This window comes from Mustela nigripes, chromosome 18 (assembly GCF_022355385.1).
Source record: "Mustela nigripes isolate SB6536 chromosome 18, MUSNIG.SB6536, whole genome shotgun sequence".
Taxonomy (NCBI): Eukaryota; Metazoa; Chordata; class Mammalia; order Carnivora; family Mustelidae; genus Mustela; species Mustela nigripes.
The window spans coordinates 5,833,382-5,846,712 of NC_081574.1; the positions used below are offsets into that span (position 1 = coordinate 5,833,382).

General features: G+C 40.4%; 2 protein-coding genes across 4 annotated transcripts in view; one reads left to right on the forward strand and one right to left on the reverse strand.

Annotated features, from left to right (window-relative positions):
- Positions 1-13,331, forward strand: part of MCPH1 (microcephalin 1) — a 238,384-nt gene that overhangs the window by 104,846 nt on the left and 120,207 nt on the right. For both annotated transcript variants that reach the window (XM_059384224.1, XM_059384226.1), the window contains one exon: positions 4,086-4,163. In XM_059384224.1, the coding sequence (XP_059240207.1) occupies positions 4,086-4,163 (78 nt within the window). The remainder of the gene's footprint in view (positions 1-4,085; positions 4,164-13,331) is intronic.
- The window catches only part of ANGPT2 (angiopoietin 2), a 53,454-nt gene continuing 46,266 nt past the window's right edge, over positions 6,144-13,331 (reverse strand). For both annotated transcript variants that reach the window (XM_059384228.1, XM_059384227.1), the window contains exons 8-9: positions 10,305-10,435; positions 6,144-7,177 (exon numbers count right to left, since the gene is read on the reverse strand). In XM_059384228.1, coding sequence (XP_059240211.1) covers positions 7,017-7,177; positions 10,305-10,435 — 292 coding nt within the window. In that variant the 3' untranslated portion in view covers positions 6,144-7,016. The remainder of the gene's footprint in view (positions 7,178-10,304; positions 10,436-13,331) is intronic.

Sequence of the window (13,331 nt, forward strand, 5' to 3'; positions counted from 1 at the left end):
AGGTCTTTCAGTCCCACCTCCTCTTCTGTTGCCCAGTCTACTCATTGTGGTTACAATTTTTTTTAACATTTTATATATACATATAAACACATTCACTTGCACACGTGTGTGCGCACGTACACACACACACACTCACACACATGCGCACAAGAATGAGTATTTGGATGCTCTTTGAACTGAGCCTTGTAAAGTATTACGACTCGTCTCTGATGACTTGTGTTTGTTGGTTTTCCTGAGCTAATCATTGACAGTTATTTTTGATTGCTTAGTTTTCTATGCAACTATCACCAACTGAGTGCAAGAATTTCTAAAACTATTGTAATTATTCTCTGAAATCTGTCTCCACATCAGATTATCTTCCAGCCCCATTTATTTTTTTCTCAGAGACACCACCCAGGAGCCCATTTGTTCTCTTCCCCTTGAGACTGGCTCTCTTGAGGTCTGCAGAGCTGCTGTTGGCCAGGGACTTCCCATCACTGCGATCCCAGGAATTCCATTCTTGTTTGGTTTGGTCTATGTTTTCAAGCTAGAGGCTTTTATCAAATAGGTATAAAGTCATGTTCAATAACGAGACATTGAAAAGCTGACTGAAACTCTGCCTGCCCGAGGGGTATATAGATAATTTGATGTGAATGGACGTTTTTGAGATCCAAGCTTTAGTATTTATGTCTTTTTTTCCCCTGGGCTGATCTCTGTCCCCAGGAAAGAATGGCTGGTGTCCCAGGGGAAGGTCTGGAGAGGTTTTTCCTAGTGTTTCCACCATTGCTCTCAGAACAGCCTGTCTGACTTGACTTTTGTCTTATTCCATGGGAGGTGGGCTACGGGATAGGAAATGTCTTTTTTTACCCTGTTCTATACCCCATCTTCAGAGGTATCCAGTACCACCAATTTCTTTGCCTTTTGGAGAATCTGTGGAGAGAATTGGGTGCTTCCTATGGACCTCTTTCTCTAGACACTTAAGTTTGAACTTTCTTTGCCCTTCTAAGTTATTTACCATTTACGCATCTGCTTTGCAACTTCCAAAACATCCTGTTTTATCTGCTGTAGACTCTTCTCATTCTTTTTAATTCTATCCTTTTAGTTGAGTATTGGGGAGAAGGTGAAGATTAAGATGTGTTCATCTTGCTACGCGTAAACCATAAGTCACCTTCATTGTCTTCCTTGTAACTGGTGTTATCGACTTGCTTTCAGTACCAGTGCCATTTTCTGACTTGGGTTCACTGTAGCTACACTGACTCATATTGTTTAAATGAAATGATTAGATGTGTATAAAACGAGAGAAGACCTTTTGTGTTTTGCCTGGTATGGAATAAACTGTGTGGTCACGCCTACATTGTGGAAATTTGTCCTACCAATAGCTGTTAATCTAATAATAAGACAAGTGGTTCTTATTTAAATTCATCAACAGGGTTCAAGTTTTATGAACAACACTTTTAACATGTCGAAAATATTATATCCATTCACAGTGGTTGCTGAAATAACTCAGCCCTCGTTTTAAGGGCTATAAACATGGGATTTGGTCCTCTGTATTTATGCAACCCCAATACATCTTGGTTATTTTTATTCTATCACACATATGATGGGAAATATGTTGGGTTGACCTTTTAGTCCGCTTACAGCCTTAACTGTGGTCTTGCAGAGATATTCCCAATATTGAATATTCTACGAAGCTATAGATAACTTCAGCTAATGAAAGAATTAAGCTTGAAGTTTGCGCTATGTTTCTATTTGATGATTTCATTACAATCAAATCAGTGTTTTCTGCTATCTCTGTTCAATGTTAATTCCTGGGATGCCTGGACAAATTTAATTTATTAATTCACTTGCCAAAATTCTACTATAGATGCCTTACGGTTTTATTTTCATAACATTTAGAAAGGGACAAACTCAGAGAACATAAATTTTCTCCAGGAGGTTCGGCTGACATTTTAATGTGGATGACACTTGAGCTCAAATGCCGCATGCATTTTTAAGACTGGTTCCTTGGATTCTCTCCCTGGTACATTATGTTTCTCACTATCCACATTGCTTCATGTGAACCTGATTTAGAAGCTTTTTACACTTTACTTCCTACTCTAATCATAGACCTGTAAGGAACCACACAGATGTTGTTAGCATGTCTCTATAGACAATACCATACATTGATAAAAGCAAGGCAAACACTGTGTAACTTAAATGTTTTAACCACCTCTACAGAGCCAGGTAGAAACATGATTTCACTGTACCTTTTTTTTCATACTCTCTTTCACTGAACTTGTGAAGTTATCTATCTGTCTATCTATTTCTTATGTATCTATCTATCTATCTATCTATCTAATTTAGCTGGCCAGTAAAATCAAGGGAAAGCAAAAGGAGACTTAACTGACAAAATGCTTGTGTACACACAGATCTAAGTGAAGATGGAATTAGGATCTTTGAGAACACGACTCATTACTTCCTCTCTCTATAGTGAAGACACATTGCCCTGTAATATACTCCATTCCCATTCTATCATCTGGGGCCCAGCGCCCTTAGAGCTTTCTCCTATCTTTTCTGGATTGTTCTTCTGCCATGTGCTAATGCCCCTGCAGACACAGCGATAGAAACAGGGTATATTATTATACCTCACCATAGGAATCTAACCAACCCAGTTTTCTTACACTTCTTCCAAAGCACACTTTAGCCAAAAAAAGAACCCACTTTAATCCTGCCTTGGCATGTGGCATTCTGTCTGTGCTGGAATGTCCTCTCCCTCCTCACTCTGTCTCTCTCTGTCTGATGAGCTCTTACTCAACATTTAAGACTCTGTTTAAAATGTCATCTGTGGACCCTTCCTTGATTCTCCTAGACCAAGTTAGTTTGCTTCTTCTACAGGTTCCCACAGAGCTGTTTTGAGAAATCACCATTTGTGGTTTGCCTTCATGCCTCCTGCCAGAGGGTGAACTCCTCTGGGATTGGGTTTGTGTTTTCAGGACCTAGCGTGGGTTCTTATTCACAGTAGGCTTTCAATATGTTGTTCACAGACCCGCAGTTAGTGAGATGAAGAAAACAGCGTTGAGGGAATAAATGCAGCAGTTTTAAAGTAAGATCCAGACCAGTGCTGAGAATTGTCATTTAGATTCTGTATCTCGTTTTTGTCTTTATTCCACCAGCATGCTCACTTTTTCTTAGAAATACTTAAGACCACGCTCCCATAGATGGGTCTGAATCTTAGAAACTACCAAACAGGAAAACTCTCTCCTCATCCCCAATAATTCAGCAAAATTAACTTGAGCTGTATGTAGCAATTGTAAAAAAGAGGGAAGATTCAATGAATGCGAGAAATGAAATTGCAGATGAGAAATAAATATGGGATATGTAATTCAGTTTGGTTATTTTTGTTATAAAATTCTATTGGTGCATGGAAATAGAAACAGATTTTCAGGGAGTTTGTTCATCAAGTAGAGATGACTGTAGAATCTTGAACATTGTTGAATTAAAAACAAAAACATCATTTTGATCATTTAAAATATTTGGGTTCAAATAACAATAATAAATAATAATACTGAAAGCTTGTTTATGAAACATTTTATCCTTCCAAAGCCTGGGAAGGATTTTCAAATGTTTTAGGAGAACTTCTGGAAATATTAGTCCATGTTAGAAACAAAGTCACTTGCCAGAAGGACTGCTTTTTAAATTTAAGCTTATGATCTATCTTCTCCTAATAAATGTGTTTTTTTTAAATTAATAAAATCCTGGAATATTTACTGAGGATTGTCTATAATGACTCCTTAAATTAGAAACTTGGAATTCTTAAAAAAGTATTTCATATGTTTGTTATTGGGGTGGTGGTTAGTATTTGGCTTCAGTAGGATAATAACCCAGGTTTCTAGTCATTGGAACCTTTTTTCCTTAAAGAAAAGCATTTATTATGCATAAGATTGATGCGGCATGAAGATTCTGATGGTACTTTGGTGTGTAAGACACATCTGGTTCAGATCTATGGAGTGTGTGTAGTCACTGCTGGGTTTTTTGTTTTATTTTGGCTGTATCTTCAAAGTGGTTTGTTATCCACTGAGAGCCTAATGAATCTATAATAAATGTTCTGCTTCTTGTGTCACTTATAGGTACTATGGTCTTTGGAGCTGGGTCACTGGATTTCCGAGGAACCATTTGAACTTTCTAACTACTTCCCTGCAGCTCCCGTAAGTCAGATGTTATTTTATTATGGTAAATACAATTTGGAATTCTCAGGAAATTACTATTTGCATAAATATGGATGCAATTTTTTTTAAGTTAAGACCCATTATGCTCACAGTTAAAAACATACTTTCATAGATGTTTTCAAAATAATTTATCCATTTGTGAGAACAAATATAGAAATGGGAGAATATTCTGCAAAAACTCTTGTGTTATGAAATCTTAAAGAATTTTTATTATGAAAGTCCTCGGGATTGAGAAAAACAAGAAATGAAAAAGGACTAGATTCTTGAGGAGGTGGTACGGTATTTCGTTTACGGCTTTAAGAAATCAGGCTTTTACTCCCCGTAGAGATAGAACTGATAGGTATAAAAGTCAGGGACTGCGAGTGGCATGATGTGTCCTTGTGTCCTAATGTGCTTCCCAAATGCAGCTTCAGCTTTATGGCATCTTAAATTTTAAATATTTTGGGTGCTTAATGGAAGCTCTAAATTTTTAAAAGATTAAGTAATAATTAAATAGGTAAATTCAGGTTTAATTGGAAACAGGATCGTGTAGATGTTGGCTTTCATTTTCAAAAAAGTTATCTGGTTTGTGACACAGTTTATCCTTCTGGAAGGTTAATACCTGAGTAAGAAGCAGCAGCCTTTGTCTGTGGCCAGGGTTGGTGTTATTTGCTGTTTGAGGATGCGTAGGACATTGCCCTCTCCTCACTGACTGATCTAGGTTGTTGGGTTGCTTTTGTTTTGGTTTTTAAGATTATCATGTTGATTTTCCCTCCACGCATAAATATTTTCTTAAGGAGAAAAAAACATTTCTCTTGGTATGACTGTTTGCTACACCACGTAAGGAATTGCAGTGTAAAGACTTGAATCCCTCTACTCTCTGTCATAAGAGAGTATGTGTAACTCTGTGTAACCCAGTGCGGCTTATCTTTGAAACTCATTTCACCTGCCTGCGTGGGCACACGGCATCGAATATGTTGTTGCCAATTTTCCCATTCTGTCATTTCTCTACCTCCGTGTCTGGTGTGTGGGTGTTGAGATGTGGCAGAAGCTTAATAGTTTCTTGTGCAGTGGAGATACCTTCTTAGGACCAGATAATGTTTTAACTTGGTACAAAGCTGTGCTCTCTTGAACACGAAAAGCCTACTGAAATGTAACAAGAGAAACCACTCAGAGATGGTTTTTGTCCGGGAAGTGCGGCAGAGTGGTGGGCAGAATGGTGTGCCTCCGGAAGAGTCCATGACCTGACTCGAATCATGCAGTGGATGTTACCCTTCTCAAATGGGGTTCGGGTGGGGGCATAGAGCGGGAAAATAAATTACACAAGAAAAAACGGAATAAAGAAAAAACATAGTAATAGAACAGCGTAAGGTGAAGACAGACATGAGGTAAATGCCAGTTTCAAATCTGGCCCTAAGCTTCCTAGCAGCAGCTGACTCCAAGGCAAATACGTGAGAAATTGCTTCCAAATTATACAGCATTACACAATGTACATTAGTGTTAATTGTTCTATGAAAACTTCAAATGAGTTAAAACTCTAGTGGTTTAAATAGTTTTGCAGCCCTGAGCTTAAATCCATGCTTTCAGAATTTTCTATAAGGATTTGAATCTACTATAAACATCAGATTTTGTTTTTGCATTCCAAAATGCCTTTTTTTTTTTTTTAAACATTTGCTAGTGGACATTAAAAAAAAAAAAGACTTTGGGGTGAATCTAGCTTAGCTTGAGAAGAATAGCTTTTATAAGTGCTTTAAATAGAAGGCTTTTTTCAACCACAAACTAAACTGTAGCTTACCTCTCTAAAATGTATCTTACTAGAAGAGAAAAAAAAGGACCTTTCTAATAGAATAGTGAGGAAAAGATAGTAAAGTCTCTTTGTCATGGAATTAAATGTGTAATTTTCTTCATCACTAAAAATCAGATCTTTCCTTGTCATGAGGCACAGTCGGTTGTTTCAGAATTAAATCACAAAATCGTAAATATTATCATAAAGGTTAAATGTAATTATCTAATAATTTATATTTAATTACTAAAAATACCTTCATATTTAACAGCCAGGCAGAAAAAAAAATAGTACAATCTTCATATAAACTGAAAGAACACACATTTCTATTAACTTCAGAGATCCTGGAAGCTTTCACCATTTAAACTTGAAATACATATTTGAGCATTAACTTAAAACTACGCTGTCAACACATTCGTAAATATGCTGACTTCAAAATGAAAGTTTAAAGCACCTAAGAGGAGGAGCAAAAAATGCATTAACTATGTTTTTCCCTTCTCCAAATATTAAACTGCGAATAAGCACTTCCCAGAAAAATCCCTGAATATACAATATATTTTTATGGCTTAGAGATTTTCTTTCTTCCTTTCAATTCCGAGAGTGACGCTGATTTCAGGACGTATGGATATTTACACAATCTATAAACAGGGCTGAGAAAAATGCAGCTCCAAGGTTATCTCTGCTGTATAGCCCAAGTGTTCTGTTTTCCAGTTATTTACGGATGAACTCCGCACAACATTCTTGGTTGTGACAACAGAGCCTGTAAATCGTCAGTCTTGAAGTCGCAGGCTTCGATGGATCTTCACGGGGGCGTTTCCCGGGTCACGCTGCCAGGGCTGTGGCGGGCGCACGGGTGACGCGGGGTCGAGCGAGGAGGCTGGCGGGGCTCAGAGCGGGAGCGCGCGGACCCCTGCGGGACCCCTGCGGGACCCCTGCGGGACCCCTGCGGCCCCGAGCGCGCGGCCTGAGGTGGACGGGGACCCCGAACGCAGCCTTGTCTGTTAGAGCTGTGGGCTTCGGTCTCTGAAAGTCGCACAGTCGGCCGCCGCTCCTCAGGCGGGTGCAGGCGTCTAGAAACCTGCAGGGCGGATCATCATGGTCGTGGCCTTGAGCGAGTAGCCGGAGCCTTTCCAGTAGTACCACTTAATACCGTTGAACTTATTTGTGTTCTGCTTCTGTGGGTAGTACATTCCGTTCAGGTTGGAGGGACCGCATGCATCAAACCACCAGCCTGTGAAAGGAAGGCGCAGAAGGAATTAGGAACTAGGTCAGCCCAGCTCCATCTCCCCGGGGCGCTGGAAACCCTGGGCTCCCCCACCCGTCACATTCCGTGCATTTTCAGCCGACGCACGCCGATGTTCAGGGGTATAGAATGAGCCCTGCTGACGTACGAGAGCAGTGGTGGTCCAGCTTTACCCAGGGCAGGTCCCAGTCCCATACGGCGCCTGTTTCCCCAGGCTGTTGTACTCCGTTGGCCTTGTGTGGAAAGACCCGTCGCCCATAGACATGAATGGCACGTGTTCCCTGGTCCCCATTTGGTGACCGGCACAGTCCAGTGGAAGACGTGGATAAGTCAAAACACTAAATAATGCATGGAAGATTGTCCCTGGATTACTCTCCGTTTCCAGCTACTTAGCGGGCCAGATGGTTCAGGCTTCGCTCCTTCTACCAGATATGTATATATGTAGATAGATACATCTATAGATATATATATATTTTAAATGACTCCAAATTTTAAGTACTTGGGGAAGTTGGATGAAAAGGAAATCTTTAAGTCCTAGAGACAAGAAGGAAATTGAAAGTGATCATGGTGTGCTCACTAAAGAGAGGGGAGCCGCCTGGCACAGCAGCACGGGGGGGGGGGGGGGGGGGGGGGGGGGGGGGGGGGGGGGGGGGGGGGGGGTAGGTCTGCGTTGGCACCTCAGTGGCTACAGTTGGGGTTTTGATGCTTGTACCTAGAAACATGAGTGTGCCAGAAGCCTGGTTTTCAAGGAGAAGGAATGACCTAGATCCACGTAATCTCAATAAATCTTAGAAACAGGGGCGACTGGGTGGCTCAATGGGTTAAAAGCCTCTGCCTTTGTCTCGGGTCATGATCTCAGGGTCCTGGGATCTAGCCCTGCCTCAGGCTTTCTGCTCTGCAAGGAGCCTGCTTCCTCCCCTTCCCCCACCCCGCCTGCCTCGCTGCCTACTTGTGATGTCTGTCAAATAAGTAAATAGAATATTAAAAAAAATCTTAGAAACATTGCATTGGAAGTACACATACAGTATGATGCCATTTATGTAAGATTTCAGAATATAGGAAAAAACAACTGCTCATGATATCCGCATACCTACTACATAAATAACTAACGTGAATGAACCTGAATTCATTGCCCACCCGTGGGCAAGTATGGCAGGACAGCTTTAGTTGTATCTGTAAAACTTTATTTCTATAGGAAAAAAAAAAAGCTGATGTGAAAAGAATGATGATGTAATTTTTTTTAAAAAAAAGATTGTATTATATTTACATATTGGACTGTGATGATCAATTATTTCATTCAGTTACAGCTCATGACTTGAGCTGATTCAGATTAACATCGGTTTGATAAGACATTTGTGTGTGTTATTCAGAATCCTTCAAAATACTCAGGAATGTTGCGGACTTACAGATCCTAGAGCCTATTGGCTCATGTCACTATAAAGCTAGCAGTCCCTGCAAAAACCGGATTACCTGGGGCCCAGACCATGGGCTGGGGTCTGACATCCCACTGCTCCACTTTCTCTCTTGGGCGGTGTGTTTCTCCCCCGTCTCTTTCCCATTCCTACTCTCAGCCTAAGTCTTGATTTGAGTAAATAAACATATTGTTTCCTTGGTTATTAATGCACTTCTCCTACTCTCTTGAGTAGCTCATGACATACGGGTGGTCTGAAAGCCACCGCCCTCTCGAGTGCACAGCTGGGCTCAGTGTGGGAATGGCAGATGCGAAAAAAGGATTCAGCACATTTGGTCCCCCCAACCCACCCCTTTCTCCCTTTCTAGGGTGAGGGAGAGAGGCAGCTTTTACACAGTCCTATCATTGAGATAATTATTGAAATAAATATAGCTAATAGAGAAGCTCTGTGTTGCCGGCATATACTATGTGGATACATATAAATATATTATCTAAAGAACCACAGGACTGATTATTTAATGGATTCTAAAATTCTTTCAGGATTATTTTAAAGATATACAAATTATTGAGTTTCAAACTATTTTCATAAATAAATCCTTTCTCTCAACCGTAAATGATTCTTAACTGATACGCAAACCACGTGATAAGCTTCGATCTTGTTGCTGTGGTGGCCTTCTGTTCGTCAAATTAACTGACCATGGCTCCTGCCTTTTTCTTTCCTGGGTGAGTAGTGAATGAAAGCTTAGTAACATAATTCGTGGTCTCTGCAAATTAAACCTGTCGATTTGCTGTTTGCCCTTACATTCAGTTTGTACTCTCAGCAGAATTTTTGTTGCTGGTTTAAGTCTTTCAATATTTTTAAGAACTCACTTGATAGCATTTACCAAGCTTTTTTCTTGTCTAGGTCACAATTAACTGATTCTGGCCATTTGATTTTTAAACTTTTAGAAATTGGAAGAGTAAATTTTCTAGCAGTTGGTCCCTGTCTTTGAACTCTTAAATGTTGCTGGATACTAATCTGGCCATTTTAAGTGTCTGTTAAAATTGTCTCTTCTTCCTGGGTGTGGTTTGGATTCTTTTTTAGAGCAGTCTGATACGAAAAGTAGGGACTAAGAAAAGCATGAGCGTAAAGACCTTGACTCAACGTGGACAACTGTTGATTTTAATTTGGTGCACTAAAAAACAAAAGCAAAAACAAAGCAGGTTGGCTAATTAGTTTCTTTGTAGGTATTTGCTGTGTATTAATAAAATCTTTAAAGAAAGATACCTGGAAATTCCATGTGTGCAGAATGAATTATTAACTAGAAACACTTCTATGCTAATGAATCGATGTCACTGTTTCTGTTGCCGTTTTGAATTTTTAACCTCTTTGATAAAGCAAAATGAAATTAAAGTGTGGGTCTGATATCTGTTCCTCAGCGAGCACAAGCTCAAGAGAGCTTGCAGGCTATCAGATGTCCCCTCCCTGTGCCTGAGTGAGGTCCTGGAGAGACAGTTGGCCTGCGGACAATTCCAGCTCCACATCACATTCTTCAGACTCAACAGTCTGAAAAAGTGAAAAACAAATCTCCCTACATCTAGTAAGTCTATTTATGAAATGTGGACATTGTCACCGATCACAAGTTCAAGTCCAAATAGCCAGCCTTTCACTCTATGAAATTCTTCCTTGCCAAAACAAATAGGAAGAGAGAAAAGTCATCCCACCTCCTGTGAGCATTTGTGAACATTTGCAAATACATTTGTCGTTGTCTGCATCCTTTGTGCTAAAATCATTTCCTGGTTGGCTTATGCTGCTTATTTTGCCGGCCGTCCCTGTAAGTCCTTTAAGGTGAATCCTGCAAACATGCAAAGAAAAAAAAAAAAAGAAGAAGAGAAAATAACATAATTGGCCTGGGCTGTTAATTTACCATAGTGGAAAATTTTTTTATAATGAAGAATTCCATCCTGCAGAAATGCATTCTGTACTGGTTAGTGTACTAATGCTGGACAAAGTATTTTTGCACTGGTATAAACAGGAACCAACTTATCATCAAATCCTTGGGCAATGAGAAATGTTTTCATGAAACCTTCAGCTCGTATCACTTGCACAAGCATCAGCAGGGGCTTCAGGGCCCTCCGCTTTCAGATAAACAGAACGGGGAAAATACATGTGAAACGGTCCTCTTTCCAGGTTTCCAGACATCATCGGTACAGAAATGAGAGTCTTGAGATGACCAGACAACGTAAAGCATCATGATTTTCAGACTAGTAGGCAAGGAAGGGATCATCGGATTTAGAGTAGATATCTACAGAACTATGTAGAACACACATTCTTACGGCTGCTTTGCTTCATTTCTGTGTAGTATTGTAATGAACTTGCTAGGCATTGAGAAAGGAATAAACATAATATTAAGTTTGACACCAGGTAGTAGCCTGTACTTTTAGAAGACTGCAGAAATCTGGCTTGCATCAGTCATGTGTATGCCAAAGAAGAGAGAGCAGGGACAGAGAAAGTGTGGTAACACTGCTTCCAGAGAGCCCATTGGCAGATGGGCACGGTACAGCTCAGAGTAGGTTTCAGGTGCTGCTGGGTGGCTCTGTGGGATGTGATGCCACTGTGTTGGGACATGGGGTATGGCAGTGGGGGAGCTCAGACCATTGAGTCTTCTTTACCTGGGGATCCTACAAAAACAACCCCTGTGATGTCCCTGGGAGAATTGTACTCGAAGTCCCCAAAATGATGCTCATCTTTTGCTAAACCACTACCTTGAAAGGAATATAATTTCCAAGAATTCATGTTGGAACAGAGGGTAGAGAAGAGAGGAATGGTTCTCCAGGGACTGTCTCTAACCAGACTGTGCCAGGCACTTATACGCATGTGCATATGGAACGCATATACCAGCCCTGAGAGGCGGGCTCTTCTCCTGTTTTTATGTATAAAATTGTCGAGGTTCAGAGATAGCAGTGTGGTAGAGCTAGCATTTGTACCAGATGCATCTAACTCCTCAGTTATGGTTCTACCCTGATAGACCTTTGCCAGGGATGTCTGTTTATTGAGGAAGAGTTATGAAAAGATGGGGGTAAGGAACATGCCAAGTGGAGATCCATAATGTGTTGGTTCTAAGTCACTTTTGTGTTAACAGCTTGGATTTAGAATTGCTTATAATATTGTAGCTCTAGAGACCCCCATCATGAGGCGCTGGCTGAATTTCTGAATTTCAGCATTATCCTCACGTTTCAAAAATGACCCTGGTCCCTGGCACAGCCTCTGATTACCTGCTGCAAAGCATTTTTGGAAGTTCTACTCGTCTCTGCGATTCTGAAACACTTGACTTTCTTTCCAGGCCCGTCTCGTTAATCATGGATAGGGCTGAGATAAACCACTTCAAGTGTCCTTTCTTCTTCCCGGCCTCTTCTCTCCTTACAACGATGTCAGTTCTTGCGGGGCTCATTAAACATCCCCAAAGGCGAGCAAAATCTGGGAGAACGCTATCTTTTATTTGTCTTTATGAGCAAGGTTGTATCATTTTTAAATCCTTCTATTATATGGCCCCCTGGTTTATAGTTGGTTTCTTTTAAGTTTGGTTATTAAGAATAACCACATTTATTGAAATGGCTTTATATTGGTATCAGTTCGAGTTTATAGAACAGTGGAGTGAAAGAAGCAGTGCCAGCATTGAATAATGAAATCTGCATGTTTGCGTAGGGCTGCCAGAATGTTTTTGAAGAGTGACCAGTCTTTAGCTTTTAGTTTTAGGGAAAAAAAAAAATTCTGTCCATGCATTTATCCTTTCCTGATGACATTTATTTTTCAGTTTTCCAGCATTTGGGGAACACTTCTTTGGAAAAAACCAACTCCGTGGCTACAGAAAGTGGTAATCTGAGACACCTGTGTTATTACTCAGATATGTCGCGGTCCCTTATCACGCCGCCATGTTTTACTGGGATAATCAGGCTTCCATGTGCCGTACCCCGCCTCGTAGGTTAAACCGAGCTTTAAATGAATGTGTGCTTTTCTACATGGCATCTCCCCAAACTGGTCGCATTTCTAAAGGAAGTATCTGTTAAGAACCATCTCAGTTTAAAGTATTTTTATAATGTCAGCATACAAGGGTAATGACCCATTTTGTAAAATCTCCTTATATAAACAGTCTAATCCTTAATTTTTGTGTTTCTTTCTTTAAAAAAATTTTTTTTTGTTTCAATTCCTCTGTTGTAGATTCCTAACTGTTGCCAGTTGAAAAAATATTTTGCTTGGAGGTAAAACAATGACCAACCACTCGTGTCTAAAAATTCATTGAAGTTTTGATCTCTTTGGAGTCAGCTTGGAGCTGCCATGAGGCCCCAGCACTTATCTTTTCATTCATCTGCATCGTTCCAAGGAAGCACTGCTCTCTCTACAATGAGAATTGGCGGGCTCTGTTTCACTGACTTTTTAAAAGTCATGTCAGTGTTTGTGGGTACATTAATTGTCTTCAAAATTTTGTCCCCCCGCCCCCACTGTTTATAAAGCAGATGTCCTGGACGTTCTGTAGTTCTCAGATTGTTGAGGATTCTAGAACAGTGGTTCTGTTGTAGTTGTCCTGTAGTAGTTCAGGCAAGATGTTCAGGCTGTGTTTCTGTGCTGTTCCTTCACTGTGACCCTGAAGAAATCAGCTCAAGGACTTTGAAATCATGTTTGTTTTCCAAGCTGTTCAGAGGTTGGGGTGTTCCATTGAGCAGAGGGTCTGAGTTGGGCATTAATGGGATTTA